Consider the following 16,505-nt stretch of genomic DNA (forward strand, 5'->3'; position numbering starts at 1 on the left):
TGAGAAAGAATTGGGAGAAATCTGAGAAGAGCCCAGTGGGACTTGGTTTCCACGATTCTCATATTTAACCATGAAATTAAAATTAGGAGCAGGGCTAGATGTCACGGTCATAAGCAGATTAGTCAGTGAGTTCCAAAGAGTTCACATACTCTTCTTTTTACTCCTTTTAAAAGTTCACTGTCTGAAGGACCCGAGAATAATGACCACTGAATAAACTCTCTCTTTTATTAAATAAGTAGAAAAAGTTAATAGTTGACTCAAAAGAAAGACAGGAAACATGGTAAGTGCGGGTAAGGGCATTACAAAGCTTGCAAATGAAACCAAATCTCCAAAACATGATGATTTTGCTAAACTATTACAAATAACTCAGGAGAGAAAGCAACATACCCCATGTGAATTATTTGTCATCCCCCCCCCATTCAGAGTTCCATCCAGTTGTTGAAGCCTCAAGCAGGTAGTAGAAAAATTTTTAAAAGAGTAATTGAAAACGCAGACTAAGATTTAAATGGTCAACACACAAATGCATAAACAGAATGTTTATAATGTAATGTTTGTTAAACTAATGTGACCAGAATTATTTTAAGTTACTACATTTCCATGCATGAAAAGAATGGGCCACAGTAAAACAAAAGTAATTATTTCTAAGACCGTTTTTTAATATTTCTAGTTCTGTATGCATTTTCAGCATTTGACACCTGTTCTTTACCATTGTAACCAACACAGAGTTGTTCAAAATAAAGTTTTGACCCAAAGTGGACTATGGAGATGCAGATCGGAGTGAGATAAACTCATAACAAGCAAACCAACACCAACAACCAGTAAAAATGTTTCATCGATATTTATATACCATATTTACAAAAGTAAAGTTAAACCAACTGGTCATTATGTACATGCATTAGTAAATATTGGTAGTTTACATTTACATATATGTGCATTTGTAATAATCAAGTACAAAGATAAATTTTAAATTATTTTTATTTATGAAAAATATATATAATGTGACATACATACTTCAATTTGAGTGCCTGTTCAATACTCAGTGCTTAAAAATCTTTGGGGAAAAAAATCCCAAAATACATTCTGATGGAAGATATTAAAAGTAAGAGGTAAAGAAATAATAGTAAGTGTTAAATGTAATTTTAATAAGTAGAGGAGGTGAGCAGAAAGAAGATATACATCCAGGCGGGAATCACATAGCATAAACCAGATGAAGAATAAGAAATGGCAGACGTGCAGTTTTTCCCAAGATCGGTTCACTCGAAAATGAACACAACAGAGGTACTTTCAGGATGGGGTAAATGAAGCCTTGGTAACGAGTTCATGCTGTGAGCCGATGCAGAACTGACTTCCTCCTAGAGATCCATGTACAAACATGCCTTGGACATCAACCGTAGAGTACGCTACCACATCAGTTCCTTATTTGGCTTCCTTTAAGAGGCAAGGGTGCTACGTGCCATATAATGACCTCACAAAACTTCAGTAGGCATCTGTCCTTACAGATGAAACAGCGGGTGGGAACAACTCTCATTCCAAGTATGAGCTGGACTGGAATTCTGGGACCTCGAGTTTTTTCCTTCTCCAAAGACTGAGGTCCCTAGGGATTAGGGCAACTCACCCCAGTGCAGACAGCCTCAAAATCTTTCCCAGTGTGCTTCCCCTCCCATTCCGGTTGGGGATGGGGTGTGGCGGCCTGGGCCCCCTGCTAGTTTTGGCAGGGGCAGCAGAAGCAGCAGACGGTCCGGCAGGGGTTCTTCTTCTTGTACTGCACGGCCTTGCTCACCTGCACCTTGGCCTGGCCGGTGTAGTCGAGGGTCTTCTGCACGTTGAACTCGATGACGTCCAGGGTGTCAGCCTGCTGCTCCACCAGCATGGCCATCTGCAAGAAGAGGTCGTGCAGGTCGCGGATGCGGCTCTCCAGCCGCAGCATCTCGCGGTGGCGGCTCTCGATCTCGTTGAGGGCTGCCCGCGCGCCCTTCACGTCAGCCAGCAGGTTCTCTGAGAACACGTCCCACTTGCCTTGTTCGAACATGTCCTCGATCTGGTCGCCCGACACGTCCTTGCCCATGATCTCCAGCTGGCGCTGGATACGGATCTTGCAGTTTTCGCGCTGCTTCATCTCAGCCTGGTTGTACTCGTGCATGGCGGCCTGGAACGGGCGGGTGAGAGCACTGTACTGGGCACGCGCGATGCGCGCCACGGCCGAGTGCGCGCCGTGCTGGGCCTCGGCGACCTCGCTCAGCGCCTTCATGGCGCTCAGCTTGCGGTGGATGTTCTCGCCCCGGGCCTTGATGTCCTTGGCAATCGAGTTGGTGTCCCGCTTGATGCTGCTGAGGCGCCGCATGGACGTGAGGAAGCGAGTGTTCTGCTTTCCCAGCCGCTTAACGTCGACAGTCAGCTGCTGGTTTTCATCCTGAAGGTCCTGGATGTCTCGGTACAAGGATTCCAGGATGTGGTCCGTCTCGAACACGATATCCTCGGGGGGCGAGTCAAATTCATTGTCCTTGTCTGGGAACTGCTGTTCATACCGTTTGGTTAACTCCACAAGTTCTACTAGTCGGTCCTTCATTATGCCTGTAAATAGAGATACTGAGGTTAAATTCCTCAGAATTTAATTTATCGAGAGTCAGATATTTGCATTGAGGGAATTAAAGATTGAAATAAAGAAACCTTCGGCTCACTGCTCAGCACTCCCAATTCTTTACTCCTGGGTGTAGGTAAGAAATGCACTAAAGGAGCTAAATGTTTCATAACATTTTGCTTATGAGTAATGGACTAATGTGACTGAGAGTCACGAACACACCTTTTTTTTTTTTCTTTGCGGTACACGGGCCTCTCACTGTTGTGGCCTCTCCCGTTGCGGAGCACAGGCTCCAGACGCGCAGGCTCAGCGACCATGTCTCACGGGCCCAGCCACTCGGCGGCACGCAGGATCCTCCCGGACCGGGGCACGAACCCGCGTCCCCTGCATCAGCAGGCGGACCCCCAACCACCGCACCACCAGAGAAGCCCCACACTTGTATTTTATAGCTTGTAGTATCTCAGTGCAATAGAGAAGGTGCCCGGAACTCAATCAGCAATTTCAAATTTTAGATTGCATTGGGAATCCATCTCTTTTTCTTGCTTTACTGTTCTCCAATAATTGCAAATCAAAGCACACCAGAGAAAAGAAAAATAAGAATAAAAGACTTGCAAGGATAATGATTGTTAATTAAGGCCAGTCAATTTACAAGGCTTTGGGGCCACCTCTAAGTGTTGTCTATCCTGTGTCTATTTCAGCACTGGTGAGCATCCTGTACATCATAAGAATATTTTTTTAATGATAGAAATCATGGTTTAATTTTTTATCTTAAAAATATTATAAGAATAAAACATGCTTAAAGTAAAACAACAACAAAATGAACAAAGACAAAAATCTAAAAAGGAAGCATAAAATTTGGAAGTTGAAATCTCCTTGCTCTTCTGCCTAATATCACCTGTACACACTTCAGAGTTTGAATGTCTGTTTGATACTCAGTGCTTAAAAATATTTGGGGGGAAAACCCCAAAATATATTCTACTGGAAAATATTAAGAGTAAAAGAGATAGAGAAATAGTTAAGTGTTTTATGTGATTTTAGTAAGTAGGAGAGGTGAGCAGAAAGAAGATATTTATCTAGGTGGGAATCACATAGCACAAGCCAGATGAAGAATCAGAAGTGAAAGATGTTCAGCTTTTCCTGAGGCCCCTAGTAGTGTATCATTAACAAAACTTAAAAAAAAAAAGTTTTATATAGAAAATTTCAATTGTACACAAGCCTTGTAGCAGTAATGTAACTCCCATTTATCCATCACAGAGCAGCAATATTTGCCCTTTTTTTTCTTTTTTTTTTTTTTGCGGTACGCGGGCCTCTCACTGTTGTGGCCTCTCCCGTTGCGGAGCACAGGCTCCAGACGCACAGGCTCAGCGGCCATGGCTCACGGGCCCAGCCACTCCATGGCATGTGGGATCCTCCCGGACCAGGGCACGAACCCGCGTCCCCCGCATCGGCAGGCAGACTCTCAACGACCGCGCCACCAGGGAAGCCCTATTTGCCCATTTTTAATGGCTTCTTGAAACAAGTTGGCAGCTCAAACAGAATTTCCATGTTTTTATAAGGGTGGTTCTGATCAGTTCCCTGCTTAGCAAGGCACAACAGTGTTCTTTATGTCCATATTTTTTCCAATGAAGTAAAAACTTTTAATAGCATGTATAGATGCCAAAATAATAAACATTTTGCCCTTTTATATAAGATTTTGTGGCTAGAAAGGTTTCTTTCTACTATATAATTTGCAGAAAAGAGAGGGAAAATGTCAACAGCAGCATTTAATGGCTACTCAATCTATCAGGGATCTTGCTCTCAAATTAGAAGCTTCTCTCAAGTTGAAGTAATTAATTTTACCGCCCCACTAATGGAATGCTGACAAGTTGGATTTAGTGATAAATGGAAAATGGTGAAATACTAACCACGGGTTGTCTGCCATGGTCATTATTTACATAAATTAAGCAAAGTTTTATTACATAGTGGTGATTTTTAATACAAGTTATCCTGCTTAAAATGCCATTTCTGCTTTCTAGTGACAAAAATCAATACTGGACTTCCTCAGTGATGGGGAAGGTGACTCCTAGAAGCACAACTGAGAGGCAGAAAAAAGACCCAGGCTGGACCAAAACTATGCCTTCCCTGGCCTGAACTGCCTGATATCCAAATATTTCCTCATTTTGAACAAAATTTAAAGACACACAACAAGCTGGGGGGGGGGGTTCAATATATGGCAGGTAATGGTTAACGTACTTAATGTATCAATATTAAAAACTCCTGCCTCCCCAAAACAAAAAGACCACTTGCCCAAACAAAGACGATGAAAAGGCAATTCATAAAAGAAGAACTATAAATGCCAGCGAACACAGGGATAGTTAATATGTATCAGGTACTTACTGTAATGCCAGTAAACATGTTCTAAGCCCTTTTCATGTGCTACCCTCTTTAATCTTCGTACGGACTTCATGAAGTAGGTGTTGTCATTATTAGAGTTGGTAAGTGAGTTTAAGGAGGTTAAGGAATGTACCCAAGGTCCCCGGTAAGTGAAGAGTCCGGCTCTAGAGTAGCCCCACTTAACCACTACAGTCAACTATCTCCAGCAGGTGTATAAAGGTGAGCATGAGGGGGCTTCCCTGGTGGCGCAGTGGTTGAGAGTGCGCCTGCCGATGCAGGGGACACGGGTTCGTGCCCCGGTCTGAGAAGATCCCATATGCCGCAGAGCAGCTGGGCCCGTGAGCCATGGCCGCTGAGCCTGCGTGTCCGGAGCCTGTGCTCCGCGAAGGGAGAGGCCACAACAGTGAGAGGCCCGCGTACCGCAAAAAAAAAAAAAAAAAAAAAAAAAAGGTGAGCATGAGGGACTTCACTATCAAAACAAGGAAATGCAAATTAAACCACTGAGATTTCTTTTTGCCCCATAAGCTGGCAGGAACTTTTTTAGATAATGATTTAAAAGAGAATTCTGGGGCTTCCCTGGTGGCGCAGTGGTTGGGAGTCCACCTGCCGATGCAGGGGACACGGGTTCGTGCCCCGGTCTGGGAGGATCCCACATACCGTGGAGCGGCTGGGCCCATGAGCCATGGCCGCTGAGCCTGCGCGTCCGGAGCCTGTGCTCCACAACGGGAGAGGCCACAACGGGAGAGGCCACAACAATGAGAGGCCCGCGTACCGCAAAAAAAACAAAAAACAAAAAAGTAAAAATAGAACTCCCATACGACCCAGCAATCCCAATACTGGGAATATACCCTGAGAAAACCATAATTCAAAGAGTCATGTACCACAATGTTCATTGCAGTTCTATTTACAATAGCCAGGACATGGAAGCAACCTAAGTTAAGTGTTCATCGACTGATGAATGGATAAAGAAGATGCAGCACATATATACAATGGAATATTACTCAGCCATAAAAGGAAACAAAATTGAGTTATTTGTAGTGAGGTGGATGGCCCTAGAGACTTTCATACAAAGTGAAGTAAGTCAGAAAGAGAAAAATAAATACCGTATGCTAACACATATATATGGAATCTAAAAAAAAAAAAGGTTATGAAGAACCTAGGGGCAGGACAGGAAGAAAGACGCAGACGTAGAGAATGGACTTGAGGATATGGGGAGGGGGAAGGGTAAGCTGGGACGAAGTGAGAGAGTGGCATGGACTTATATATACTGCCAAATGTAAAATAGATAGTGGGAAGCAGCCACATGGCACAGGGAGATCAGCTCGGTGCTTTGTGACCACCTAGAGGGGTGGGATAGGGAGGGTAGGAGGGAGACACAAGAGGGAGGAGATATGGGGATATATGTATATGTATAGCTGATTCACTTTGTTATAAAGCAAAAACTAACAGACCATTGTAAAGCAATTATACTCCAATAAAGATGTTAAAAAAAAGATTAAAATGTACTCCTTACTGTAGTTATACCAAAATATAGAAGTAGGCATAGAAAGAACATTAAAATAAGCTACACACTCAAGAGCTTAGTTCTATACTGTGATATCTGAAAAAGGGAACTATGGTAAATAAGAAAGAAAAGTCAAACAATTCTGTTGACTTTCCTGTCTCATTATGATAAAGGATAATGTAATAAACTTTGGTAAACTGTATTCATAAAGTTGTTAAAATAAACCCTGCTTTGATTCACATGGAGATGAAGAATTCAAAAGAAAATTTACAACCAGCTACCAGAAATCTGCTTCTGTTTTCTAATTTTCTTTTCAGGCACGCATGTCATCTGTCCTGAGACCTGAATCCCATAGGGAAGTTGGGGAAATTGTGTAAGCCTTCTTTCGTTGGGCAATATGATTTGATGTAAGAGAAAATAAAGAGACAGATGATGGTAGCTCAGTGACTCTCAGACTTTAGGAGGCAACAGCAACTTTTGGAGAGCCACAAACATTACAGCTGCCTGAGACCATGGAGGTTCTGATTCAGAGGGTCTAGGATGACCTATGGGTGATTTTAATGCACATTCAAATTTGTGACCCATTCCATAGATACTTACCATAGCAGCTTTTTATTCATAAACATCATGCAATACTGAATGACTTATAATAGTCCCCAGGTTGGGGCAGTTTTGATAAGCAAACAACTGATAGGGAAGGATCCAGAAAGATAGGGAAAGGAAGATTCAGAAAATAGGTTTCTACCTACCTCAGAAGATCAATGAGTGGGAGTTATAACTACCTAAACAACGCAACATGCTGGGTGCTACAAGGAATAACCAATGAAAGCATTATTCCGTACTTGCTTCTAAGGGAACCAGTTATAAACAACAACACATAGTCATATCTCTGATCATAAAAGAGAGGCTTTGTGCCGACTTATTTTAAGGAGAACAAGAAAAAAACTGTTCGTGCATAGTTTCGGGCTAAGTTGCCCCCAGCCCCCTCCTGTCCACCAGAAATTCATATGTTGAAGCCCTAATCCCAGTACTTCAGAATATAATTCTATTTGGAGATAAGGTCTTTAAAGAGAGAATTAAGTTCAAAAGAGATCTTTATATAATACATATATTGTAATACCTTAAGCAATACATATATTGAGTAAATTTTGCCTACTACCAGGAAAAAATAAAAACCTATCCCTGTTTCGCAGCAATATGTGAGAAACTTCAGACACAGGGAGATACAATGCGGAGCAGCGGATGTACAAATCATAAGAGGTTTATTATGGAGATCAATTTATAGATTACAGGAGGGGAAGGAATCCAAAAGCATGGAAGAGCTTTCCTTTCTGTATTTACAATGACGAGATGTTTTAGAGACTACTCCTATGTAATGTGAGTCCAGAAAGTTTAGGATTCTTGTTTCAACAGAAACTGAAGTACACATTTAGACACACACATACCCACACACATAAACACACAGAGGATTCAATTACTAGTAAAACTAAAAAGATCCTGCCCCCAAACATATGCTCCAAATGAGCACTTTCAAGCAGTGACTTGAAACGTAGCACCCAGGGACTTCCCTGGCGGTCCAGTGATTAAGGCTCCGTGCTTCCACTGCAGGGGTCACAGGTTCAATCCCTGGTTGGGGACTAAGATCCTGCATGCCTCAGGGTGTGGCCAAAAAAAAAAAAAATCCCACAAAAAACAAGAAATGTAGCACCCACATTTTGATTTTCAGATTTTATAATCTCTATCTCCTATATCCTGATTTTATACCAATTTTAAAAATCTTGTTAAAAGAAAATGATGATTACAAATCAGAATGTATCTTTATGCCTAGGTCCACCACTGGTCCATATGGTGCCTTGATGAGCCCTTGTGTAGGGACCATATGACATCTGCCATATGACATCTCTGGGTGGATGCAGCCCTCCTCCAGGGCACAGGGACTGATAATCTGGCATGGGACAGGTTTCCAGCCCCCCTCATCCTTGTGCTGACCACAACTTGCAAAGCCCTATGGGATCACCCTGAAAACACCTTTCTCGACCACCTTACCCAGTCCCTCCTACCCATCACCACCACAGACTGCAGTAGGGGCCAGGAAATCCCATAGGTCCTGTGTCACAGTAATTTAGCAGTTACTTTTTAAGACACACCATAGTAACACGACCCTTAAAGGGCAAGGAGTGTACTTTCCCAGCCAGGTTGATTCAGATCCATAAATAATAATTGCACTCAAATAAGTAAAACCTGGTGTTTTAAGCAACTTGCCTAAAGTCACACAGTTAATAAATATGGAACTGAGATCTGAATCCAGAAAATCTGACTTGAGAGCCCTTCTGTAAACCACAAAGCTACACTAGCTTCTTTTTCCTGAGCCTCGCCCTAAAAAGGTTTCTGAAATCATTAATCTTATAGGGAACTTACTCCCTGTCTTAGTCCATCTGAGTTGCTGTAACAACATACTACATACTGGATGGCTTATAAGCAACAGAAATTTGCTTGTAAACAACGGAAATTTATTTCTCACAGTTCTGGAGGCTGGAAGTCTGGAATCAGGGTGCCAGCATGGTCAGGTTCTGTGTCTGGTAAAGGCCTGCTTCCTCGGCCTTCTTCTCACTGTAACCTCACATGGCAGAAGTGGCAAGCAAGCTCTCTGGGGTCTCTTTTATGGGGCCACTAATCCCATTAATGAGGGCTCCACCCTCATGACCTAGTCACTTCCCAAAGGCCTCACCTCCCAATACCATCACCTTGGGAGTTAGGATTTCAACATATCAATTTTGGGGGGAACACAAGCATCCAGATTGTAGCATTCCCTAATTGAGGTTTTATATTTGGAGGAATTATTAGCTTCTAATAACCTAGATCTGGATGAACACATGAAAATCTTTCCACTATTACAACCATTACCTTCTCTCCCACAATAATCTCTTCATATCAGTTTCCCCAACACTGTAATGTTTCAGTTATTAGAGCACTCAATCAGGTAGTCACTCATCACAACTGTCCAAAAGCCCACAAAAGTATTAGCAATCACAGATAATTCTCTTCTAATAAAGATTCACTGTGGTTATGACTGACCCAAGACTGTTGAAATACCAAAGCACTGATACTTGGAGGTAGAAGTTTTACAGTCAGGGGCATAGAATTGACAACTGAGGGAATGCTGGCAGATGGCCTTGCTAAGGGAGAAAGTAAAGAAAGGAGCGCTCCAGGTTCAAGGGTCAAATCATCCATGCGAGTTCTTCCACTGTCATCTGTATCAGCATTTACAAACAAACACAGTTGTTGTTGTATCTTACATCTGATTTGGCTTTGGCCTTGGAATGTGAAGCAAACTTTTGTCTGGAAAATCCAGAGGAAATCTATGTAGAAAGAAAAAAATGATGGGGAATAAATCAGTGAGTCTAGTTTAATTAAACTTTATATTTCATAAAAATATAAAGTTTTTTATGGAGTATTTTAAAAAAGAGAAGTCAATAGAGTTTTCAGAATCATTAATGACTTTTATTTTCCAACTCATAATACTAGGACAATCCCACAGAATTTTTACATTTCCTTTCCTGTTCCTCTTCCTCTTCAAGTCCTATAAGCCACTGATCCTAATCCTGTTGGCTGGTTACTCCTCTTTAACCCTCCAAGGAAACAAATTATTATTTTCAGCTGGCATTTTTTTACACGACTGCAGAAAAATCTCAGTTATCCAACATCATCAGTGCATGAGGTTTTCTCGTGTAAGCGACTTTTACCTAACCAAAGTTTCTCCCTTCAAATGTGAAAAGTATTCACTCCTTTTTGTTGGAAATCCTCTTCTAAACTGCAATGACATATTTCATTCCTTTCTTAAAGAGAGAACATGGGATACAATTTATTGGTGACTCCGATTATCATTACTAACATCTTTGAACGATGTGATGATGCACTTTTGTTTTGAAATGTTTCTCTTTCCTCACGGCTACAAGGTCAAACCTTACCACAGTCATCTCCATATACTGCTGTTGACATTCCTCTCTCTCCCCATACAGGTTGTATCAGACCAAGAAATTATATAAAAACCAAGCATTTAACAATGGTAAGCTATAAGTGGGTCAGCAACACTCTAGAGTCGAAACTAAGTAAAGCAAGGAAAGAAAAACTAACTCAGTCAGTGGCAAACTGAGTGCCCAACGTGAGCCTGCCTTTTTACTGGACAACTGATATATAACCAACCCATCAACAATCTTCACAATAACTATGAAAGCATCAAATTGTTAGATTATTTCCATGATGTGATGACCATCAATTCATAACCTACTTTCTTGACCTGACTTCCTATGTGGCCCATTCTTTCCCCCCCAAATATGTACACACTCTTTGTGAACAGTTGAAAAAAATTTTTCAACCAACATTCTTTCCATGTCCTCCAATCAAGAGGTATAGACTATTTCTCAACTCCTTGAATTTGGAGTGTGGCCATTAGACTGGAACTTGCTTTGGCTAATGAGATGTTAGTAAATATAATGCAAGCAGAGGCTTGAAAAGCACTTGTGCAAAAGAGCTTATTACTCTTGTAACAGACCCCTGATACAACCATATGAAGAAGCCTGGGCTAGCCTGCAGGAGGATGAGACCCAGGGGTTTTAGTAATCCCGGCTGAACCCAGCCCCCAGCTAACCCACTAACTGACTGTAGCTACATGAATGAGCCAGGAGACACCAACAGAAGATGGATCAGCCAATCGAAAGAATTGTGAGAAATAATTAATCATTGCTGTTGAAGCCATTAAGATTTGTAGCAGTTTCTTTTTCTTTTCTTTTTTTTTTGTGGTACGCGGGCCTCTCACTGCTGTGGCCTCTCCCATTGCAGGGCACAGGCTCCAGACGCGCAGGCTCAGTGGCCATGGCTCACGGGCCTAGTCGCTCCGCGGCATGTGGGATCCTCCCGGACCGGGGCACGAACCCATGTCCCCTGCATAGGCAGGCGGACTCTCAACCACTGCGCCATCAGGGAAGCCCCTGTAGCAGTTTCTTAAGCCACAAAAACTAACATACAGAAATTGGTACCTAGAAGTAGCATGTTGCCATAATAAAAACCTAAAATATTCAGTATCAGCTTTGGGACCAGACAGCAGGTGGAAAGTAGTGAGTTAACTATTAGCAAAACCCAGAAAAATAGCATGCAAACTGTTGGTGGAGACTGGAGAAGTGACGAGGAAACTGTACAGCAGTCAGGGAAAAAGGCAACCCACATTCTGCTGCAGCAAAACAACTGGCAAAAGTGATGTCTGTGGCAGCATGAAAGATACACAACGAACTTTGAAGTTAGCTGCAAAGATCTCCAGGAAGAATGTTGGAATAGTTCAGAGTGTTTCTAGCTGCATATAAGGTTCTGCAAAAGAGGAATGAGCTGAAACACGAATTATCTAGCTAATAAGCATTATTTAGAGAAAATAGAGAAGAACCAGAACTCATGTGACTGGAAAAGAAAATCTTTTACCTCTCCAGTCTCTTCAGCTGGAGGACAAGAATTTTAGAGCAAGAAATGGCCTCAGAGTGAAGACCTTTGTAAAATTTAACGTGGTGCCTCATAGCGCTTCTCAGCTGGACAAAAGGGCCTCTAAGACTCCCTGAGGCACTGTCTCATAGCACCCTGATGCTCAGCCCAGAGGAGAGAAAGATATGTCTGACTTGAAAAAAAATTCTGGCTGTGGGTTTCAGGGGCCTGAATCCTACGGGAGTCTTAGGAAATGCACAAAGTTTTTAAGAGAGTTTTACTGACAAGCACAAAAGTATGACCTAAAAGAGACAGAGACCATTCAAAGAAAAAGAGGCCTCTGGATGCTCGATTTTTTACAGTAAGAACTAGGCTAAGGAAATTATTTAGAAGCAAAAATAAGCCATTTCTTATGGAAAAGGAAGAATGTTTCAGAGGGGAGAGCCAAGAGCAGTAGAGAAATAGACACCAGTGACCCATTCCCGAGGAAGAGAACTGGGTCCTCATCAAGGAACCTCCCCTTGCTCAGGAGTGGGGGGAAACCTAGCAGCACGGACCTGGATAGAGCTGCTGTGGAGTGCTGATGCTATTTATATTCTGTTTCTGTAGTTTTGGGGGGGTTATCTTTTCCCTGTTTCACCATGATACGTTGGGTGTGTATGGGGAAGTAACTTGTTTATGATAACTAAAAACTATGATAACTAGATAACTAAAATATATAGTTATGTTATATATAGAGTATATATATCATATCTATATGCTATATAGATATGATTGTTATCTATGATAACTAGATAACTAAAAAGTTCATTGTCTCAGGATCAAGAGGATCCACATCTGAAGGGCTGTATCTGAGGGGTCTCATCTGTATCCAGAAGTGATGCAGATCATGAATAAGCCTCTGGACTTAGAGGCTGATGCCTTAATGGGATGAAGCTTCTGAAAATCCTACGATGGGGGGAGCGTATCTTTCTTGCAGGAGAAATGTGAGTCCTTTTTACCAAAGGCAGACTATATTTGATTGCCAAACAAACAAACAAACAAACAAACCAGCCACAAATTCTTAGCAGTACCCCTGATCAACAAGTGGTGTTGATGGAAAACACATGCCCTGTTAATAGAAGCTCTTAACCTTGGGCATTTTGGGAGAGCGAGGCGAAGCTTCATTGGCAGTAATCTGCTGCCTTCTCAGCAGTCAGTGTATGGCAACTCACAGGGAGGGCAAAGGGCTAGGAAAGTCACAGCTCTGGAAATAAGTGGGGTACCCCTAGAAGAGAAGGTGCAACAGAATCTGGGGAGCACATGGAAGAAAAGGCGACCAGCCTGTGTTGAGCAGTGGTCAACATATTAACTGGTTCTGTCTGGCAAAGTGTTTTTGGTTTGTTTTTTTTGTTTGTTTGTTTGTTTTTGCGGTATGCGGGCCTCTCACTGTTGTGGCCTCTCCCGTTGCAGAGCACAGGCTCCGGACGGGCAGGCTCAGCAGCCACGGCTCACGGGCCCAGCCGCTCCGCGGCATGTGGGATCTTCCCAGACCAGGGCACGAACCCGTGTCCCCTGCATCGGCAGGTGGACTCTCAAGCACTGCGCCACCAGGGAAGCCCTGGCAAAGTGTTTTTAATAGTTCTTCAGTTGAGGGGGAAAAGCTAACTGTCAATCTATATACTTATATGAATGCAGGCTTACATTATTTGTATTAAAACAAAAAGTATAATTCTCAAAAAAAAAAAGTAGCATCAATTTCTCTACTCTTCCAATCTGGGTTTGGCTGTGAGACTTTCTCTGACAGAGAGGACAACAGAAAACATGCTGCAAGCAGAGGCTTGAATAAGCACTAGCATACTGGGGCTTGTCCCCTCTTACTGCTAAGAGCACTGAAACCTCTATGTGTGGAAGCTCAGGCTAGCCTCCGGGAGGATGATGACCATATGGAAAGAGAGGCCAGCCCCCAGGTGACCCACCGCTCCATCTGTATGACTGAGCCCAAGTGAGGCCACTGGAGGAAGCACTCAGTATTTACTTCCTGCCAGGTGCTGTTGTAGAAATTTTACATAGATTATCTCATTTAACCCTCATAACCATAAGAGATAACAAATCGTGATTTGGTGATGGTTTGTCACCCTGACAAAGCAAACTGATACACTCCTCTTTCGGTTTCTCTATACCCCAAGATGTGTGTTCTTCTTAAACAGGACCTAGGAGGATGATGAGACTCATGGATAAATCGTAATTTTTGGAAAGTAAATGCTGTTGCATTCATTGCAATGAACAGAGTTCATTGCCACAATTTAAAAATACAAACATAATAATTGTCCTGTTGATATATGACACCTACTTGATGATCATGGCCTAAGAACACACCTGGATTTTGATTCAGTATACATTTACAATTTTCTATTCATATTGTATACAAACGTTAATGTAAAGCATACACATAAAAGGAGCATGTGTTTCTTAACAAGTCTGAGGACAGTTTTCCTTTCCTTTTGAGGACTATGGTCATTAGCATGGTGAGGAGAAAAAAAAATGATGCTAAAAAAAGATTATCTCATACACAAGCAAGATTCTGCAGAAGCTGTTTGATAATGCAGTATGCTAAATCGGGGTTCTTGAGCAGTGGGGGCAGGACAGCACAGAGATACTAGGCAGTTCTAACCTTGGCTGAGTCTCAGTCTGATAAGAGATTCTGAGAACTTGAAAAGCCAGTTTTGAAATGGAGGTAGATAGTTAAGTGTATCACAAGTCTATTGTTCAGATCACTAAAGTAAAGAACACCAGTCAGGCAAAATACAACTTCCAAACATGACTCTCCTGCCATATTCCAAACCTCCCTTTGTCATCCAAGACTGAACCAGAGACAATTCTTGCTAACAAACGAAAAAGAATAAAAATTAGTGTAATGTGTACTAGGTTCCTAAGGAACATTAGAAGTGGATTAAGACCCTACTCGTCTTTCAGAGTGTTTAAGGCAATCAGGATACTGCTTCTCAGTTGTAGAATCTGGTTAGAATTCCACATCCACTCAGGGCAGTGGAAGAGAGTGGCTAAGTGTCCAGCCTGAGGAGACAAACTCTGCCACCCCTGGGACTAACCTGGGCTCTCTCACTGGTTTCAGGGTTCCCAGCAGTAAGAGAGGGCGATTCCTAATAGATAAGTGCTTTTCAAATGTCTGCTGATGTCACATTTCCTTGCAGTCACCTTCTCTCTGCCTTATCTTCTACATGTATAAATACCGACTGACTGCGTAAGATGAGGAAGAGAATTAAATGAGATAATCCAGGTAAAGCTCTTAGAAGAGCGCCCAGCAGACAGTAAGCACTCTGTATATGCGCCCGATTATCGTCTATTCTGTGATTTTAATTTACTCAAAAAACGAATGCAGATTCAGTAACTATTAGTATAAATACTGCATTTGTTGATATGCTGCTAACAGTTTATTACTAACAGTTTGTTACTCATCTCATAATCATAAGTGAACACTAATACCTGTGGGTCACCAGATTGTTTAAGGTTTTCAATAACTTTTTTTTTCCAACTCTTTTTTTGTAAAAATTTCTTTTTTTCTGAGAATGAATGCAACCCTTGCTCTTTGAAAAGAAGAAGAAATAATCCAATGACAGAATTGTTTTACATGGAAAGTAAACATTTCTCATCATTTAATACCACTATATATAATAACTATAAAATAACCAATGGTAAAAGGCTAATACATATTTTTCCAGACTCTTCTCTAATCTAGAAAGTTGTGAACTCTTAAGAGACAGCATCCAGAAGAACTGACCCTGATACTGTGAACTATGGAACATTTTTCCCGTAAACTGCAAAAGTTCTCTGGGTTTCCTCCTGCCAGGGGCCCCCTCAGGGATGCAGGGCTCTAGGGCAGGTACCACCATACTTTGCACCACCAACATTTTCGTGCAGGTGGTATCAGGTAAAAAGGAACACCGAGGGCAACCTGGAAAGGGAAAGGAAATTCTTTAAAAAAGAGAGAGAATCCTCATGTTTTACTTTCACACTTAAGAATCCCAAAGCGATTACTCCAACTCCACACATTTGGGAGACCGAGTCTTGAAGTGCCTAAGCCAGTCTGAGGACTGGTATGTTCAGGACTCAGGGTTTGTAAAGTCAGTGGCTAGGCTTTCTTGTGGGAACAGATGAACAAATTTAATTCAGTAAACATCCTTCGAACATCTCCCTCATAAACGTCTCACAAAGGTAAGCCCCATTCCCCACCCCACGAGGTTTTGTTGCTAGTGGGGGAGCGGTGTTTGTTTTGCTTTCCAGGAACATACTGGGAAGAAGTCCTGCTCATCAGCTAACTGACTTGAGTCCTGAAAACAAATGTGGCGCGTGTGAGAAAAAGCGCTCCCCTGGGTGTCAGAGGACTGCTCCCCGTTTCCTTCTCTAGCTGTATAAAGTAGAGCGAGACATTTCATATCTCTGAGTGTCAGTTTCTCCATCTGTAAATTGGTAATGACACTGTCTATCTCATAAGGGTTTCTTTTTTGGTCAGTAAATGATGTAGATCATGTATATAAAAGCACTCTGTAAATTTAAACATCGTTTACAAACATGGCGTTAGGAGTT

General features: G+C 42.1%; 1 protein-coding gene across 2 annotated transcripts in view; it reads right to left on the reverse strand.

Moving 5' to 3' along the window:
* Positions 1-211: 211 nt before the first annotated feature.
* Positions 212-16,505, reverse strand: part of STX11 (syntaxin 11) — a 32,413-nt gene continuing 16,119 nt past the window's right edge. For both annotated transcript variants that reach the window (XM_082634073.1, XM_082634072.1), the window contains exon 2: positions 212-2,571. In XM_082634073.1, the coding sequence (XP_082490199.1) occupies positions 1,703-2,566 (864 nt within the window). In that variant the 5' untranslated portion in view covers positions 2,567-2,571 and the 3' untranslated portion in view covers positions 212-1,702. The remainder of the gene's footprint in view (positions 2,572-16,505) is intronic.

The sequence above is a fragment of the Mesoplodon mirus genome (assembly GCF_964341445.2).
Source record: "Mesoplodon mirus genome assembly, chromosome: 10".
NCBI lineage: Eukaryota > Metazoa > Chordata > Mammalia > Artiodactyla > Ziphiidae > Mesoplodon > Mesoplodon mirus.